The sequence below is a fragment of the Colletotrichum paranaense genome (assembly GCF_030867605.1).
Source record: "Colletotrichum paranaense strain IMI 384185 chromosome Unknown Scaffold_1.1, whole genome shotgun sequence".
Lineage (NCBI taxonomy): Eukaryota > Fungi > Ascomycota > Sordariomycetes > Glomerellales > Glomerellaceae > Colletotrichum > Colletotrichum paranaense.
The window spans coordinates 200,281-216,529 of NW_026848959.1; the positions used below are offsets into that span (position 1 = coordinate 200,281).

At 54.1% G+C, this 16,249-nt stretch overlaps 9 protein-coding genes across 9 annotated transcripts; 6 read left to right on the forward strand and 3 right to left on the reverse strand.

Annotated features, from left to right (window-relative positions):
* Nucleotides 1–1,024: 1,024 nt before the first annotated feature.
* Nucleotides 1,025–2,012, forward strand: CPAR01_00057 (uncharacterized protein; the record flags this gene model as incomplete). Its single annotated transcript, XM_060484350.1, has 3 exons — nucleotides 1,025–1,078; nucleotides 1,139–1,874; nucleotides 1,927–2,012. The coding sequence occupies 3 exons, from the start codon at nucleotides 1,025–1,027 to the stop codon at nucleotides 2,010–2,012; spliced, it is 876 nt and encodes a 291-aa protein (XP_060355207.1).
* Nucleotides 2,013–2,371: 359 nt separating this feature from the next.
* CPAR01_00058 (uncharacterized protein) lies at nucleotides 2,372–3,542 on the reverse strand (the record flags this gene model as incomplete). Its single annotated transcript, XM_060484351.1, has 5 exons — nucleotides 2,372–2,727; nucleotides 2,793–3,017; nucleotides 3,073–3,192; nucleotides 3,258–3,384; nucleotides 3,477–3,542. The coding sequence occupies 5 exons, from the start codon at nucleotides 3,540–3,542 to the stop codon at nucleotides 2,372–2,374; spliced, it is 894 nt and encodes a 297-aa protein (XP_060355208.1).
* Nucleotides 3,543–4,334: 792 nt separating this feature from the next.
* CPAR01_00059 (uncharacterized protein) lies at nucleotides 4,335–5,026 on the forward strand (the record flags this gene model as incomplete). Its single annotated transcript, XM_060484352.1, has 2 exons — nucleotides 4,335–4,427; nucleotides 4,574–5,026. 2 exons carry the CDS (start codon nucleotides 4,335–4,337, stop codon nucleotides 5,024–5,026), a joined length of 546 nt encoding a protein of 181 aa, XP_060355209.1.
* A 200-nt stretch (nucleotides 5,027–5,226) lies between these two features.
* CPAR01_00060 (uncharacterized protein) lies at nucleotides 5,227–5,652 on the reverse strand (the record flags this gene model as incomplete). The annotated part of the gene is made up of 1 exon (XM_060484353.1): nucleotides 5,227–5,652. One exon carries the CDS (start codon nucleotides 5,650–5,652, stop codon nucleotides 5,227–5,229), a length of 426 nt encoding a protein of 141 aa, XP_060355210.1.
* On the forward strand, nucleotides 5,269–5,667 carry CPAR01_00061 (uncharacterized protein; the record flags this gene model as incomplete). Its single annotated transcript, XM_060484354.1, has 1 exon — nucleotides 5,269–5,667. One exon carries the CDS (start codon nucleotides 5,269–5,271, stop codon nucleotides 5,665–5,667), a length of 399 nt encoding a protein of 132 aa, XP_060355211.1.
* A 3,076-nt stretch (nucleotides 5,668–8,743) lies between these two features.
* On the forward strand, nucleotides 8,744–10,205 carry CPAR01_00062 (chalcone and stilbene synthase; the record flags this gene model as incomplete). Its single annotated transcript, XM_060484355.1, has 3 exons — nucleotides 8,744–8,874; nucleotides 8,939–9,573; nucleotides 9,643–10,205. 3 exons carry the CDS (start codon nucleotides 8,744–8,746, stop codon nucleotides 10,203–10,205), a joined length of 1,329 nt encoding a protein of 442 aa, XP_060355212.1.
* A 410-nt stretch (nucleotides 10,206–10,615) lies between these two features.
* CPAR01_00063 (uncharacterized protein) lies at nucleotides 10,616–10,867 on the reverse strand (the record flags this gene model as incomplete). Its single annotated transcript, XM_060484356.1, has 1 exon — nucleotides 10,616–10,867. One exon carries the CDS (start codon nucleotides 10,865–10,867, stop codon nucleotides 10,616–10,618), a length of 252 nt encoding a protein of 83 aa, XP_060355213.1.
* A 1,701-nt stretch (nucleotides 10,868–12,568) lies between these two features.
* On the forward strand, nucleotides 12,569–14,111 carry CPAR01_00064 (fructose-bisphosphate aldolase; the record flags this gene model as incomplete). The annotated part of the gene is made up of 7 exons (XM_060484357.1): nucleotides 12,569–12,682; nucleotides 12,830–12,900; nucleotides 12,984–13,142; nucleotides 13,181–13,308; nucleotides 13,366–13,421; nucleotides 13,477–13,673; nucleotides 13,727–14,111. The coding sequence occupies 7 exons, from the start codon at nucleotides 12,569–12,571 to the stop codon at nucleotides 14,109–14,111; spliced, it is 1,110 nt and encodes a 369-aa protein (XP_060355214.1).
* Nucleotides 14,112–14,833: 722 nt separating this feature from the next.
* CPAR01_00065 (uncharacterized protein) lies at nucleotides 14,834–16,159 on the forward strand (the record flags this gene model as incomplete). Its single annotated transcript, XM_060484358.1, has 3 exons — nucleotides 14,834–14,946; nucleotides 15,040–15,154; nucleotides 15,194–16,159. 3 exons carry the CDS (start codon nucleotides 14,834–14,836, stop codon nucleotides 16,157–16,159), a joined length of 1,194 nt encoding a protein of 397 aa, XP_060355215.1.
* Between the last annotated feature and the right edge of the window lie 90 nt (nucleotides 16,160–16,249).

Below are 16,249 nucleotides of genomic sequence, written 5' to 3' on the forward strand. Positions count from 1 at the left end.
GTGCCGTTGCAGCCAAGGTACAACAATGTCATGGGTGTCGACAGGTTCTTTGGGGGTGGTAGCAAGGCTTGTTCTCTGATGCGCGGGTGCGGTGCGGTACGTTGCGTGGGCGTTCGGAGGACCGACGGATTGCAGTGGTGGCTGCCCGCGTTGCTGTTTCAATGAGGTAATGCGTCGAAAACTACAGGGAGGGAGAGCACTGGAAGTTTGGGAGAGCGCGGGCTGGACAAGGTGCGCCCAATTGGGGGCCGATTGCGGCGAGGAATTGCGCAGTAAAAGGGATGACAACTGGAGGGGAATCGTATCGTAGTCGAGGTATAGTGGGAGTTCGGGTATCTGCGTTCTAGAGAGGAAAGATTGAAAGATGCTGCGTTGTTCACTCCAAGCTGCGAGGAGAAATAAGTAGTGTAAAATGGGAAAGAGAGTGAAGAAGAGGGAAAAGGGCCAGCTCGAAGTTCCCGTCCATGTGTCTAAGGTACCCTTTGGCTAAATTACCTTAGACAAGGTACCCGAGACCATGGGAGGCACCCACGATTCCCTCTCCACTGCTGGCTCCGGCGCCATTCAGGACCATTCTCGGCATGCCACGCCCGCTAACGTCCATCGTCAGCACCTGTGCGTGCTGCTTTTGGGTGCGCCTGGACTCGACTTCAACCGCTTCCCACCCCTGCATTCCACGATTCCTAAAAAATCCCACATTCGAGTCTGGGGTGGCTGCACGAATCAGGCACTCTGTGATTGGCCAATACCAGGAATGACGATGCAGTTGGTTCATCTAGCCTTCACCATTATCTCCACGTGACTCTGCCGGATAAGCTTCTTACCGCGAATGGACGCCATTCCCAGTTCGTCACAGACCAACCAGGTGCATGCTTCACTCTACCTACATCCGTAACATCACAGCGATTCAACCTTGAAATATCTTCAGTCACGTCCGACTGTACATTGAATAAACTCAACAACCGACGCCTGCCACCCTCTCAAGACCTCCAACCCGCGACGGACCGTTTCTGTAGCCGCCATCATGTCGGGCCAAATTGCAGCTTTGGAGGAGGACCGCCAACAGTATCAAGAGCAGGTACGCAATTTCTCGACCTTCAGACCTCATATCTGTTCTTCGCTAACTTGACTTTCACAGCTCGATGTTGTTCTCGCCGGCCTCAAAGATGATCCCGAAAATGCCGAACTCAAGAATCTTCAGGCGGAGTTGAATGACATGATTTCCCTCCTAAACGAGTCTCTTGCTGAGCTGCAGCCGAAGCAGGCGCCCAAGCCCATCCCTCAAAAAGCGCCCAGCCCGCCAGAGCCCGAGAAGTGGTCCAAGGAAAACCACCCAGCTTTCAAGAAGGCTGCACCCGCCCCCGAAGAGAAGGAGGAACCACCCGTTACGTACTCGGTGAATGACACTGTCATGGCGAAATGGGCATCGGGCGACAGAGGCTTCTATCCTGCCCGAATCACATCCATCACCGGCTCTTCAACAGATCCCGTCTATATTGTCAAGTTCAAGAGCTATGACAACACGGAAACGCTGCGAGCCAAGGACATCCGCCCCATGTCCAACAAACGCAAGGCTGACGGAGCACCAGCTCCCGCATCTAGCACCGCACAACAGACCGCACGTCCGCCGGGCCCCTCGAATGGTGTCGTTACATCCGCAGCAGCTAGCTTGTACCCTGAGCAACAAGCCAAGATTGAAGCAGAAAAGAATGCTGCCGATGGCGCCGCAAAGCCCCCTAAAGCCAAGAAGATCAAAGCTACGAAAGAATTGGAAAAGGGCAAATCCAAGTGGCAAGAGTTCAACTCAAAGTCCAAGTTTGGAAAGCACAAGAAGGACAGCATGTTCCGCACACCTGACGGCGTTGGCGGCCGAGGTACGTTGTTCGCGCTGAACCAATACTGAGGATGATGCTAACACAGACACAGTTGGTTTCACAGGCTCTGGCCAAGCTATGCGGAAAGACACTGCTCGCAGTCGACACGTTTATCAACAAAACGATGAGCTCGACTAACTGCTGCTAGGGCATAGGGATGCGGGAGGATCTTGAGGGAAGAAGGTTCAAGGCATTGGCGTTCATGGGTGATTTGGCACTCTCAATTTCTTCATGGTAAAGTGTCTTGTTTCCGCGTTACATAGGCTAACGGTTTGTACACATGTGTTTTACTCACTCCAGGCGACCATGGGATTATGATCTCATCTGGACTCTGCGCATCAAGCGCGGGGGGGGTCCCTTGTTACAAATACATGAGATGCCCAACTTCCCCAGCTTCTTGGCCACCTTGACTAAACATCTGGCTATACAGGATATCCTACACTCTCATTTCGTCCTCAGAATACGTCGCTGACTGGCCGTCACATGTCAGTGGCGAGCTACGGTGAGCGGAGGTCAATCTTCGGGGCAATATCCTTGGCAATCTTGAGAAAGATTTCCGCCCTGGCACTCGACGGCTCCGATACGACGGTGGGCTTGCCCAGATCCGCATCATCGCCGATGGATGGGTGCAGGGGGATGTCGCCTAAAAAGTCGATCTTGTGCTCTCTGCACATGCGCTCGACTCTCTCGTTAGACCCAAAAACGTGTGTGTCGCCGTTGCAGTGTGGACAGTTGAAGAGTGACATGTTTTGCACCAAGCCCAAAATGTTGGTATTGACCTTGTTGAACATGTTGACGCCCTTGACCGCGTCTTTGACTGCGAGTGTATGGGGTGTGGTGACAATAATGGACCCTGGCTATTGTAAGCGATGGCCGGCATTCATGTGCCTAGTGTTGCGACGTTCAAACATGACTTACCATCAAGTATGATCTGCTGTGTGATGGTGAGCTGCGTATCGCCCGTGCCTGGAGGCAGGTCGAGCACGAGAACATCCAATCCACCCCAGTCGACTTCGTGAAGTAGCTGCTGAATGGCCTTCATCACCATGGGGCCTCGCCATACCACGGCGTCATCCTCTGGTACGAGATAGCCCATGGACATGGTTTTGACGCCGTAATTAGTCATTGGGATTAACTGGTTGTCTAGTGACATTGTCAGTTGACGAGCTGGGATGGTCGAAGAGGTCCGAGTCCTTACTTTCTGAGAGCCTGGGCTCTCCGGAGAGGTTGAAGAGTGTCGGAATAGACGGGCCAAAGATATCGGTGTCCAGGATACCAGCCCTGTAGCCTAGTCGTGCAAAAGCCAATGACAGGTTTGCTATGAATATTGATTATTACTCTGCCTTTTTGCATACAAGCTTCGGTCCGAGCTGCGTAACCTACCTGCGACTGTGCTCTTGCCAACGCCACCCTTGGCGGAAGAAATAGCAATGATTTTCTCCACGCCAGTAATCTTCCTCTTCACTGGCTTCCTGGGCCAGCTGGGCGGTGTGCCGGATTTCGGCAGACCCTGTAGGCCATGTTAGTCGGTCTCAGGTATGAAGTGACGCATGTGCGTGAGAGTGAGCAAGAGTAACAGCACAAGAGAAGCGTGAGTTGTACCAAGGGGTTTTCATGGCCCAGGACTCGAAGAGTCGACTGAAACGGACGGAATAATGTTGGCCTCATTGTGTGGCCTTTGACAGGCGAAATACAATCACCTTGAACGTCAAAGAGCGATGCAATGCACAATGTAATCGAAGAGACCCGGGAGACGGACAATGCCTCTGGGGTGGTGATGAGAGGATGTAATTGATTGGCCCTACGTAGACTGGATCTGTTTGCGGAGTATCTTCGGCTGAGCTTCAGCTTCAATCACTTATAATGGCACTGCCTGAGACGGTAGCACATCACTGGAATAATGCGATCTATCACTTTCAAAGTGACTTGAATCCACAATGCATCTTTGGTCCATCGAGAAAGATCAAACAACAGTGCATAACCCATTTGTTGGGAGTCTCAGTCCTCAGGACGTCGAGAATATCACGTGATCTGGTGTATATGACCCCACCGAACCTTCTCCATGGCTCGTGTACGTACCTTTTTTCATCGCGGTCGAATTCGCGATGAGAGGAAACTGAGCTGCAGACGCGACATCTTACTCACTGAATGCTCTCGTTCAAAAAGCCGAGCCCCACCACCCGCTAAGCATGAGATCTCTCACATGAAGAACTCATAGTGACATCCTCCCCCAGTTCTCGCCTTCAAGTTCCATATTTCTGATACCCCTTTGATATTCCACGCTTTTTGTTTTCATCATTGGCACTTACTCTCGTTTTCTTTGCGCCTGCCTTACCTCGTGAAGCTAGCAGCCGCTGCAAGGAAGTCTCGAGACTCACCTACATCTGAGATATCCGAAGCACCGAAACCGTTTCCAAGGAGAAGGGGAGAAGGAAACATATTACACATACAAACGACGCGATGTCTACCCCATCGGCAATGTTCGACATGGCGCAAGGTCGTCGCGACCTGGCCGCCCTACCCTCCGACTGGCAACAAAACATCAGAGAAGCTGTAAGTCCTTGCATTATCTAGCACTACTGCATCATGCTCTCGTATATAATCCGAGAGTCCACTGAGTCGAATCATGTATCCGTGTGCCTCCGTTTTCTCCCTCCCTCCTCATCCCACGCGTGAACATCGCTGACACTCCTCACCAGTGGGAAGTCGTCGATCAACAAGGCCTCGGCTCCCTCAACGCGCGCGAGTGGCCCTTTGCCCTCCGCGCCATCGGCTTCGACTTGGCCCGCACAGAGACCTACGCCCTCCTCCTCGCCCACGGCGTCCCGCCGCACGACCACGACCCCTCGCGGGGCCCCTGCAGCCCGTCCCGCTTGCGCATGCCGCAGGAGCACTTCTCCGCCATCGCGGCGTGGCTGCTGATGCGTCGCGACCCGCAGGAGGAGGCCGAGGACGCGTGGAAGATGTTTGACCCCCGCGGCACGGGGCGGGTTACGCTCGAGAGTTTGCGGGCCGTGTGCGGCGAGGTGAATTCGACGCTGAGCGAGGCGGATATGAGGAGGATGATTGACATGGCGGATATTTCGGGGAAGGGGTGGGTTAGTAAGGAGGAATTTATTGAGGTTGCCAAGGGCGGGTTTGGACGTGGTTAAGTTTGTTGGCATGTCGATGAGAGAAAGGGAAGGTTGGGATGGGATGGATGTGTTCAAAGGCCTCGACGAGAGATGCGGCGAACCAAATCGCCCACCTTATTCAGGCACTGGATTTACCCAGGTTTCCTCTTCACATTAAAGCAATAATGTTACTGTCAGTTTACAAGGTTCATCAGCAGCAGTGATTACGTTCTAGGCTGTTACATGAAAACAGTCCTAGCAAATAACAAAAACATGCCAATATGTACCGCGAGATGAACAGCCGGCCCTCCGAGAGTCTTTTGCGTAGCAGCTTTCACCTCTCCTCCCTTCTCCTTCCCCAGGTCATCCACCTCGGGCCTCGTCAACCGCACATAGGCGCGCCAACACGGCCAGACATGCCAAAACGCCAGCGCCGCCGCGACCTGCCTGCTCGTCTCGTCAAACGGCCGCAACACAAAGATGAGGCAGATGAGGTTCGTCGTCAGCAGCAGCCCACCGAATTGCTGCAGCACCAGCTGTGCAGCGATCGATGGGTTAGTCAGCTGACTGCCTGGCCTGTGGATGAAGGAGCACGCGGCGGCGGTTTCGATGGCGATGTGGAAGAAGAAGGGGAGTTTGGCGGGTTGGATCATTGGCGGCAGCATCGTACGGAGGGTTGAATCGGTGATGCGTCTATGTCAGCCCCAGCTCGGGAGCTGAACGTGGTGAGTGGGTGTGTGTGAGTGGAACTATTGCATGCAGTGAGCTTTTGAGTCTGCATTACTACCTTGATTGATCATTGGAGTTCGTTCATAGTGGCACCTACCTACAGGCTTCAGCCACTGGTGCTCTGTCTTCGTTGCTACCTGGATACACGGTATTTCCTAATCGAAGAGTGAGACGGTCGGTCCGGAGTTCAGAATCCGGAGCTGGCCGGATCCGCAAAGGTTCACCGGCACGTTGAGACTTGAAAAGTTCGGTCGGGCGTGGAGCAACTTCAAAGTCCGAGCGGAGGAATTGATACTTTTGTTTTGGAAACCTCCCTCCGGCTTCAACGTAAGTTACAGTGGCTTTGCTCGTGAACGATGGTTGCAACAGGCCTTGGTTCCGATGAAGTTTGAGTTTACATGACTCTATTTTGTCTTTTTTGTACGAATGGTCATTATCCGGATTTAGTTACCTAGCACACGTGCCTTGGGAAACGAGAATCATGAAGGATGCTGCAAATCAGGTCCAATCGCCCTGTCGACACCTGTACAGAGTATTTGTACAGACCCATAGCTGGGCCACGCAAAGTTATACCTGCGATGCCTTATGAGACCTGGTCAGCTTCATTGAGGTGCGTTTGACTGGCTCTCAAGGAGATAGGCCCAGCAAACCTTGCCGATTACGCATGAAAAGTTGTGACATGTACCGCAAGCTTGGTGCCATGGCGGTCGATTCGGAAAGCTCTAGGAGCCGAGGTTGAGGATTTAAGCTACTGGGGTTCATTCAAGCAGCTGCAACTCTCGTAAGGCGCCTTAAAGCCCCGCCTGGAGTCAATTCATGAATCATGCCGCGTGTCTTTTCGCAGTGAAGCTCCCACAACCCGTCAGCCTGTGTCTCTGCGCTATGTTTTTTACCATTTTATGTATCCTGAGGTCATGGCTTGTCTGCTCGGTAACATGGACTGCGTAGAGAGGTCAAGTGAAAAAGAGATGGCAGCGTGAGCGCGGGCCGCGGGATGGACTCCCAAACCAGTTCCGTTTCTGGAAGACATGGACTGGGAATCAGAGGCGGGAAGACTGTTGGAGAGTGACTTGGGATGGAACACAGTATCGGATGAGACGTGCCGACCTCTTGGTCATGGCAAGTCTTTAGCAAAGTTATGAGACGAAAAAAATAAAATAGAAAAGTGAATGGCCACTAACTGGCACACAAGCGACCATGAGCAGCGTCCAACCAACCCAGCCCAGTCCTTCGGATACCTATCCCAACGCATGTCAGATTATGGTCTCCCAATAACCACGTCTTGGTTCCTGACAACTGGCGGCCGATCCCATCTAGGAACGACCCTTCACACCCACTTACTTTTTGGGCAGTGAGATAGTACATACAGCATGACTGATCTGCCGCAGTGCAATCGCGGCTCATGAGCAAGCCCAGAGGAGCTTCTAGCTTTCCTGCCCTTCCAGTCATGTATTCGCAGCTTCCTTTACTAGATCAACGTCGTACAGGGATCATGTTGCTCATCGCGATAAAGACGCCTCTTCGTGTGGTATCAAACCCTCAAGGACCAACTCAAGAACCAACAGCGACGACAAAGCAATTATCACTTATCAAGAAGAAGCAGCCCAGAAAAACAAAAACTCCGCCTCCTCGCCGCCTCGCGTGAGCCCGGCCCCGAAGATTGGATTCAGACAATGTTTCAGTTCCGGGGTTGGCTACCCTACTTTTTTCACCTCTAACCTTGCAAGCTAACCGCACCGCAGCGTAGCACTGCTGGACCCCTGAGCAGTAACCGGGCACGGAAGTCATTCCGGGGGCTCTCTCTCGTACATTCCAGGATGAGGCAGAACCCCGAGTCGGGGGAACCTAAGATGGGGTGGGATAACATGATTGCGAAACGAAACGGTGCAACAACTCCCCCGACTCTGTTGTTGGTATCGAGTATCGACCCGACTCGCCCACTACGGCCACACTGCCATTATCGCCACAAGCAAACACGGCGCGTCTCTTGACCAGCCCCCGTCTTGCCGTCTCTCTCTCTTTGTCTCTCACTATTTTCAGTGTCCATGTGCCTGTAGTGTATGGACTTTGGAGGAAGCATCGTGGTCTAAGGCAAGCCTAGTAACTAGCAGGTCGAAAGAGTACCGCCATACAGAGAAGGTACGGCAAGGGTAGCTCCTCTTGGCCAACCACTTTTGTTGAGCTCAAGGTGCAACTACGACCGGCGCTTGTGTTTCCTTACATACGAATACTGTCCTTTTTGTCTCCCCCCCTCCACCCCCCGTCGCCTTTGCCTCATCCCACCCACCACGGCACCACGGGCACCACCACCATCCAAGTCACCAACCACCACCACCCATGCTTAATGCCGGCGTCACTATTATGTTTCCTTAATGCATGACGGGCCTGTCTCTCGTCTATTATCTTTCTTCGCCTCCCGCTCACTCTCTATCCTTTGGCTCTGAACACACATCTGGCCTGACCAATTTCATACCTGACCGACTTTTCGATTTTCCTTTCCAGCACACCTAAAGTCGACATGCCAGAGACCTAGAGCTCTCTTCCAGTACCCGCTTCGCCTTTGCCCATCGTTTCTCCCGTTGGCAACAAACGAATTACACCACGTTGGCACAATACACTAGACCAACAATTCTATTCGCGCTACAACGTTGGTGTCTTACGTTTTACACTGGCAATTCCTGTGTTGCTGTTCGTCCGCAGTGATATCATCACTCCCAGTACGCGCACCTGAGTTACTAGCCGCCTAGCACGCATCCATCCTTGTCTCTCTTTCTCTCTCTCTCTTGCGCCAAAGCCCATTGCGAGTCGCACATAGCTCTACCCCCTCGCCAAACGCCTCTCGCAGCTTCTCCAGGGCTTTAACAAGCTTTCTCTCTTCTTCAACCTGCCATTGACCCTATATCTGTTCTGGTTGGACGTCGAATTTCACATAGGAGAAAGTAATACGCACGAAACGACACATCCAATCGAGAGAAACTGCTGGGCTACCCCTCCCCCGCATCGCAACTCTCGTACACACAATCCACAATGGCCGCTCCCAACACCTTCGGGGAGCTTGGTCTCTCCATCATTGGCGTCGCCAGCCAGTATCCGCCCTACTCGCTCAAGACAGACTCAATAGACTACCTCAGCAACAAGTTCTATCCAGAATCGCCCTCGTAAGCAGATTGAGGAGCCTATCTAGTCGTAGCAAGACATCTTCTGACCACAGCTACCATGTAGCATGAAAAAGGTTCTATCCATCAACAGATTCACCGGCATTGATTACCGTTCCTCCATCGGCACACACGAGCACGAAGTCGTCAACCAGAAAGATGCCCCCTCCATCACAGAACTCCACAAGGTCTTCATGAGTGACGGCGTGCCTCTCGCCGTGGAAGCATCCCGCAAAGCCATTGAAGAAGCGCGCATCGACCTCTCTGAAATCACCCACGTGGTATCGACAACCTGCACCGACAGCGCCAACCCGGGCTTCGACCACTACGTCGTCAACGGCCTCGGAATCACACACCAAGTCGAAAAGGTTCTGCTCCACGGCGTTGGCTGCAGCGGTGGGTTGGCAACGCTTCGGACGGCAGCGAACTTGGCACTGGGGCACAAGGCGCGCGGAAAACCCGCGAGGATCCTCTGCGTTGCGCTCGAGGTCAGCACCACCATGGTGCGCAGCGAGCTCAACAGCATCGACGAGTTGCAAGAAACCCGGATCGGTGTCGCGCTCTTCTCTGATTGCGCAAGCGCTGTGGTGCTGAGTAATGGCGTCGGCGAGCCAACGGAACCCGTCTATGACCTGTTGGGTTGGGAGCACAAGATCATACCGGACACGGATCAGGACCTCGGCTTCGATGTCGACCCTGTTGGTAAGTTCAAGAACCCCATGGTTAAGCAAGCAAAGTAGGAAATCGACCATCGTAACTAAAGCAACCCAGGTTGGAAAGTAATTCTTACCCCACGAGTGCCAAAGCTCGCATCGGCGGCAATCCCGTCGACATTTGCAGAGATGCTCTCCGATGTACCATCACTACCATCGAATTATCAGAAACCCGAAGACTTCGACTGGGCGATGCACCCCGGAGGAGCGACGATCTTATCAGGGGCAGAGACGACGATGGGCATCACATCGTACCACATGCGGGCGAGCTACGACACATATATCAATCACGGAAACTCGAGTTCGGCAACGATTTTCAGCGTCATGGACAGGCTGCGGTCCAAGGACATGGACGCCGTGGCGCCCGAGGGCCGAGCCCGGGACTACGTGGTGGGGTGTGCGTTCGGGCCGGGGATCTCGGTGGAGATGTGCATGCTGAAGCGGAACATGCGGGCGCGAGGCGCCACGGGGCTGCAGACGCCACCGGAGACGGAGAGCGAGGGCAGCACTAGCGAGGCTGGGGATGATGGCGCGGTGCGATCGGAAGAGCGGGCATCTTCGGGGCGTCAAGCAGACCAGACCTTTGTTGCAGAGGCAATGGAGGAGCTGGATCTCGACTGAGGGGGTTTTGAGAGGCTAGGTTCGGAAAGGGTGCTCTGGGCTAGAGCGGGAGATCGTATATAGCGAGGCGAGAAAGAGCAGGACGTGCGGATACATACCCATGACTTGACGGCGCTAATGAAGACATGGCAGGCCGGAGAGATGGCCGAGGTGGCCAGCGTTTCCCGGGATGGAACGCTGGCGAAGATGACGAGTGCTAGATATTGGTTAAGACGGCGGTAGAACTGAATAGATGAGCTCCAAGAGATTCCCAGTTTCGGCGTCATCCATTGGTTGACTTATTGAGAGGTCGCGAAGCCATGGCATGGCTCTATGCAAGCTCGTGGTTTGGACCCGAGATTCGAGATTGCGAGTTCGTGTTTGCGCCGGAAGGTGGACAGGCGAGTTGTTGGAAGTGGAGAGGCACGATATCAGAGACACGAGATGAGCCGAAGCGTGGGTAATTCTTCCGGCAATGAAAGAAGGTATCGTGCCTTGGAGGTCGATTGTGCCGAGGAAAGAATGGCGTCGAGGGGCGTTTTGAAGGCGTGCAGAGTCGGTTTTCGGCGGACAAAGGATGGAAGCTGGACGCGATCCCGCATCTTTCCGGGCCTTCGGCAATGGGCTAAGGCTGGGGGTGGAAACGTGAGGGCGCAGACGGGAAGCGGACGGGATGAGTTCATGGCTCCCCGGGGGAGGTTATCGTCATGGAGCAGCGCGATTGGTCTGGCTTTTCCGGGGCCCGGCGCACATGAGGTAAGGAAATGGTCGGTCGGGATAGCATGGGCTGGGTGTGGGTGGGATGGAGGGGTTGTGAGGCGGAGATTCGTTGTTGCGGGTGAACCTAGAACAACATTAGTTCCAGGTATCACTTTGGTTTCCCACCTACCAAGTATCTAAGGTGTAGATGGGAAAATTACACCGAGAATCGGTCTCGGTGAGACGTCACCCTGCGTGATGATAATAGTCGCAACCCTAGAGGTCAGAGAGTTGAGTCATTCGATGGGCGACGGGGCTACTACTGTACATTAAATATCGCAGTGGTGGACACAAAATAATAAGGCCGAGAGATCTGGAGGTGGAAAAGTCAAATGCCATGATTGTCAGCAGTCTGCGCCCCGGCCAATGGCGGTGTCGGCGCGCCAATTGCACCAAGGTCGCAGGTGTGTCCGTACCGTTTGCCCAGGTTCAGGTGGTCTGTTGCAGGCGGTTTCGGTGGTGTCAGGTCTAGGCCCCCGCCATTATTGATGGCTCCTTGACCCAAAGAGACCAAAAAAAGCAGAGGCGACGATTGGATCCCTGCAGAAAGTGGTGCAGTATCAATTTTTTGACGTCAATTTGATGGTCGGGTGGGGGGAGGGGTTACTCGCGTTTGACGTGGTGGTAAGAGGAAATAGAGGGGCTGTTCGTAGCTGTCCGAAGTACCCCTCTTGCTGTCCGACCGGTCGAGGTACTTGCCCCTCAACAACTCATAGTGTTCCATTGGGTTGAGACAGGCGCAGTGTTGTTGATGGCTTGTTTCTCTCAATGGAAGCATTGCTCGGATTCAGCCACAGGTCAAGCCGTTTGCTTGCTGTCATGGTGTAAAGTAGGTAATTGAGTGTGTTAAAAGGAAGATGTATTGCCTAGGTAAAGTCTCTTACCTAAGATTGCTCTATTATGTCACAGGTTCATGTTCGTGACTGATGTACAATTCTCGATGGAAGGTGCCAGGAGAGGTATGTCCACTTCCTCCCATTACCGGAGTGACCAAAGGCAGGAAAGAACGAGGGAGCATGGGATGCTCGGTGGACGGTGGTACCTCCCCCAAAAGAATTGAAGCTGGCAGAGCGGAGCTCCTCATGGACGGAGTCAGGTACCTCAGAACCACCAGGTATAGTACTCCCGCTCGGAGCAGTTGAAGGGGAAACCACGGCCAAATCGGCGTCACCCATGTACCTTACCTCGCATCTCACGCAACACGCCCAGCCAACCAGCCAACGCTTGGTCAAATTGGAAGAGGTGGGAGAGCACCCGCCGGTAACTGGACCGATGCTTGGCCGTAGGCGTGGCCCATCGACGGACGGTCAAGGTGGACCGGGTCTGGCTGGCTTGGTACAGTCAGTAGCTGCAGTACACTGGACCAGTCCTGCTCAGCCCGAGTAAAATCCCGCTCGTGGGAATCAAACATAACTCGCCCGCGTCCACCTCAACCCCGAGCCAAACTCTCCTGTTGATTCTTCTCCCTCTTCTCCAATACCTGTCCCTGCATATTCTCTTACCTTTTTATCCTTCTGCCTCTGAGCATCAATCTAGAAACAGTCCGACTTTACTCTGGACAAGTTACTATACGCAATCAACCTGAACATCTTTTCTACCCCACGTCAGATACCCCGCCATTCACAATGGGTCTCCTGTCAGAGCTCAACATCAAGCCTGGTGTCGTCTACGGCGATGACCTCCTGAAGCTCTTCAACTACGCCAAGGCCAAGCAGTTTGCCATTCCTGCTGCCAACGTCGTAAGTAGCTTCCCTTTGGCTCCTTGGACCATATCAATCCCAATCTTGTCGATCCTGTGACGCGTGCCGAGTTGGCGCCGTGCGGCCCAAGAATGGAGGGGAAATAATATTTGGTGACAATCGGCTAACAACGACCCCGCCTCCCAGACCTCCTCTTCCACCGCCGTTGCCGCTCTCGAGGCTGCCCGCGAGGCCAAGTCTCCCATCATCCTCCAGACGTGCGTAGAAATCCTATACCGATCCCATGGATCCAAGACCAGCCACACCATGAACTTTAGCAACATGTCTGATAGCTTTACAGTTCCCAGGGTGGTGCCGCCTACTTCGCCGGCAAGGGCATTCCCAACAGCGCCGACAAGCAGGAGGCTTCCGTCGCCGGTGCCATTGCTGCCGCTCACTACATCACCTCTATCGCCCCCATCTACGGCGTTCCCGTCGTCCTTCACTCTGACCACTGCGCGTAAGTACTCAGCACAACTGCCTAACCTCAAGACCCAGCAAACTGACCTTCTACCACAGCAAGAAGCTTCTGCCCTGGCTCGATGGCATGATCTCCGCCGATGAGGAGGAGTTCAAGCGCTCCGGCCACCCCCTCTTCTCTTCCCACATGATCGATCTCTCCGAGGGTATGTAGTTGAGTTCTAATCTCGCCCTCCCCATGACCATCACTAACAAACACATAGAGGATGTCGCCTACAACATCGAGACCACCGCCAAGTACCTCAAGCGCTCTGCTCCCGTAAGTCACAAACAGAACCTTTTTCTTGCGCCTATCACTAAAGCATTACGCACAGATGAAGCTGTGGCTCGAGATGGAGATCGGTATCACCGGTGGTGAGGAGGACGGTGTCAACAACGAAGACGTCGACAACAACTCCCTCTACACCCAGCCCGAGGACATCTACGCCATCTACCAGGCCCTGAGCCCCATCAGCCCCTTCTTCTCCATCGCTGCCGGTTTCGGTAACGTCCACGGTGTCTACAAGCCTGGGTAAGTCGCGTTTGTCTCAAAAACCTGCAAACCACAGCTCTAACCCATGGCAGCAACGTCAAGCTTCACCCCGAGCTCCTCGGCAAGCACCAGGAGTTTGTCCAGCAGAAGCTGGGCACCGACGACAAGAAGCCCGTCTTCTTCGTCTTCCACGGTGGCTCCGGCTCCGCCGTCGAGGAGTTCCAGAAGGCCATCTCCTTCGGTGTGGTCAAGGTCAACGTTGACACTGACCTGCAGTGGGCCTACCTCACCGGTATCCGCGACTACGTCACCAAGAACATCGACTACCTGAAGACCCAGGTCGGCAACCCCGAGGGTGACGACAAGCCCAACAAGAAGAAGTACGACCCTAGAGTCTGGGTCCGTGAGGGCGAGAAGACCATGAAGGAGCGCGTCAAGCAGGCTCTGTTCGACTTCAACGCCAACGATGTTTTGTAAAGGAAAAGTTCATGGGTGATACCTCCACAGAGATGAGACCAAAAATGGGATGTGGTCTGCTCTGTTCCGTAGGATGATGATGGCGAAAAGCCCACCTACGTAGTTCTCAAAATGAAGTAAAAGAGACAACCAACCGACCTATGCAGATGGTGACTGTGACAACATGCATCGTTCCCACAACGTGAAATGCCCAGCAGTGACGGCGGGGTTTTGTATGAGGATACCTGCAGGGGTTTTAACGGTCGGTCCAACGGTGCACACGGAAAACACCTGCCAGAAGCGGTACGATGGATGCAAGGCCCATATTTGACAACTTGAACCAACAACTTCAAGCTCGGCGACACCTCATTATTATGTGACCAAAGTCTGCAATCGAATATGAGCTGCCCGCACTAAGCTTTGATGTTATCGGCCCAATTGCCCGTTGAACCCCGCCGGGATTGAGCTAACCCTTCCGTTCCCTTGTGCTGCTACGTCGTCTCATGTCCGTCGGCGGACCAAAGCCGGTGAGGAGAAACATCCCATGCCTTGCAACACCAGCCCCCAGATTGTTAATCAACTTTCCCCTGCAAATGTTTATTGGTTCACTCATCACTCAATTAATCTTATTCAACTCTCATAAATACCCACTAGTAGCTGGAGTTGTGAACTGGCTTCAGTTGACTGAGCTGTAATCTGTAATCACACATAAAACGGTTCTTGCATATCTTACCTCCATCACAATGGCCTCCGTTTTCGGCTTCCTACGACGAAACTATCTCATCTTCAACCCGCCCGTCGCACCAAAGCAAGATGGCGCCATCCGCTTCGGCGTCCTGGGTGCAGCCAATATTGCGTAAGTACCATCTTGGACTTTGTCTTTTCATGAAAAGAGAACTCCTACAAATTCACCTTATCATCAATACTTGGAAGCTAACCCGAGACGTAGCCCAATGGCCCTCATCATCCCGGCCAAAACTCACCCAGAGGTCATAGTCCAGTCCATTGCCGCCCGCGACCGTAAAAAGGCCGAGGCCTTTGCCGCGAAGCACGGTATCCCGGACGTCAAGGACTCGTACTAGGCCGTCATTGACGACCCGGAGCTCGACGCAATCTACGTCCCGCTGCCCAACGGCCTGCACTACGAGTGGGCCCTCAAGGCGCTGCAGGCTGGCAAGCACGTTTTGCTGGAGAAGCCGTCCGTCTCCAACGCCGAGGAGGCCGAGGCCCTGTTCCGGCTGCCGCTGCTCAAGGAGAAGGGAGCGCCCGTCCTGCTGGAGGCGTTCCATTACCGCTTCCAGCCGAGTTGGCAGTACTTCATGGGGCTTGTTGACAAGGAGAACGTCGAGCACGTGCACGCGCGGGCGTATATCCCCTGGTTCGCGCTCGGGGACGACGATATCCGGTTCCAGTACGGTCTTGCCGGTGGCGGGCTGATGGATTTGGGCACGTATACCGTCTCGAGCATCCGGCAGACGTTTGGCGTCGAGCCGGAAGAGTGTCTGACGGCCAAGTTCAAGACGATGCCGCCGCCGGAGGAGAGGGCGGATTACGCGTGGGACATCACGTGGCGGATGGCCAACGGCGGGACGGCGCACGCCGAGGGTGCGTTCCGGACGGGGACGTTGGGGATGGGACTGCCGCGGCTGAGCGTCGTTCACAAAGAGGTCAAGGTTGCGGACGACGACAAGTTGCCTGCGGGCCAGGAGAAGACGCGGAAGCGGACGATTGAGTTTGCGAATTTCATGCTGGGCGGGATCTGGCACCGCATCGACGTCGTGGACGAGTTTGTGGTGAAGCGGACGGGCTCGGGCGAGGTGGTCAAGAGGTGGACGGAGAAGACGTCCAAGAAGGCGTATACCTTTGATGAGGCCGGGTTGGCGGGCAAGGGCGAGGAGTATTGGTTCACGTACCGGCATCAGCTGGAGCAGTTTGTCAACCGCGTCAGGGGCAGGGAGACGAGCGTGTGGGTTGATGGGGAGGATAGTGTTAGTCAGATGAGGATGATTGACATGGCGTATGAGAAGGCTGGGCTGCCGCTTAGAAAGTCAACCAGTGTTACGATTTAGGGGGAACGGTTGAACGATGGTCTTTCGAGATCATTGATGCGAGTTCTCGCCCCGGTTTATATCATGGGGATATCTTTATGAATGTACAAA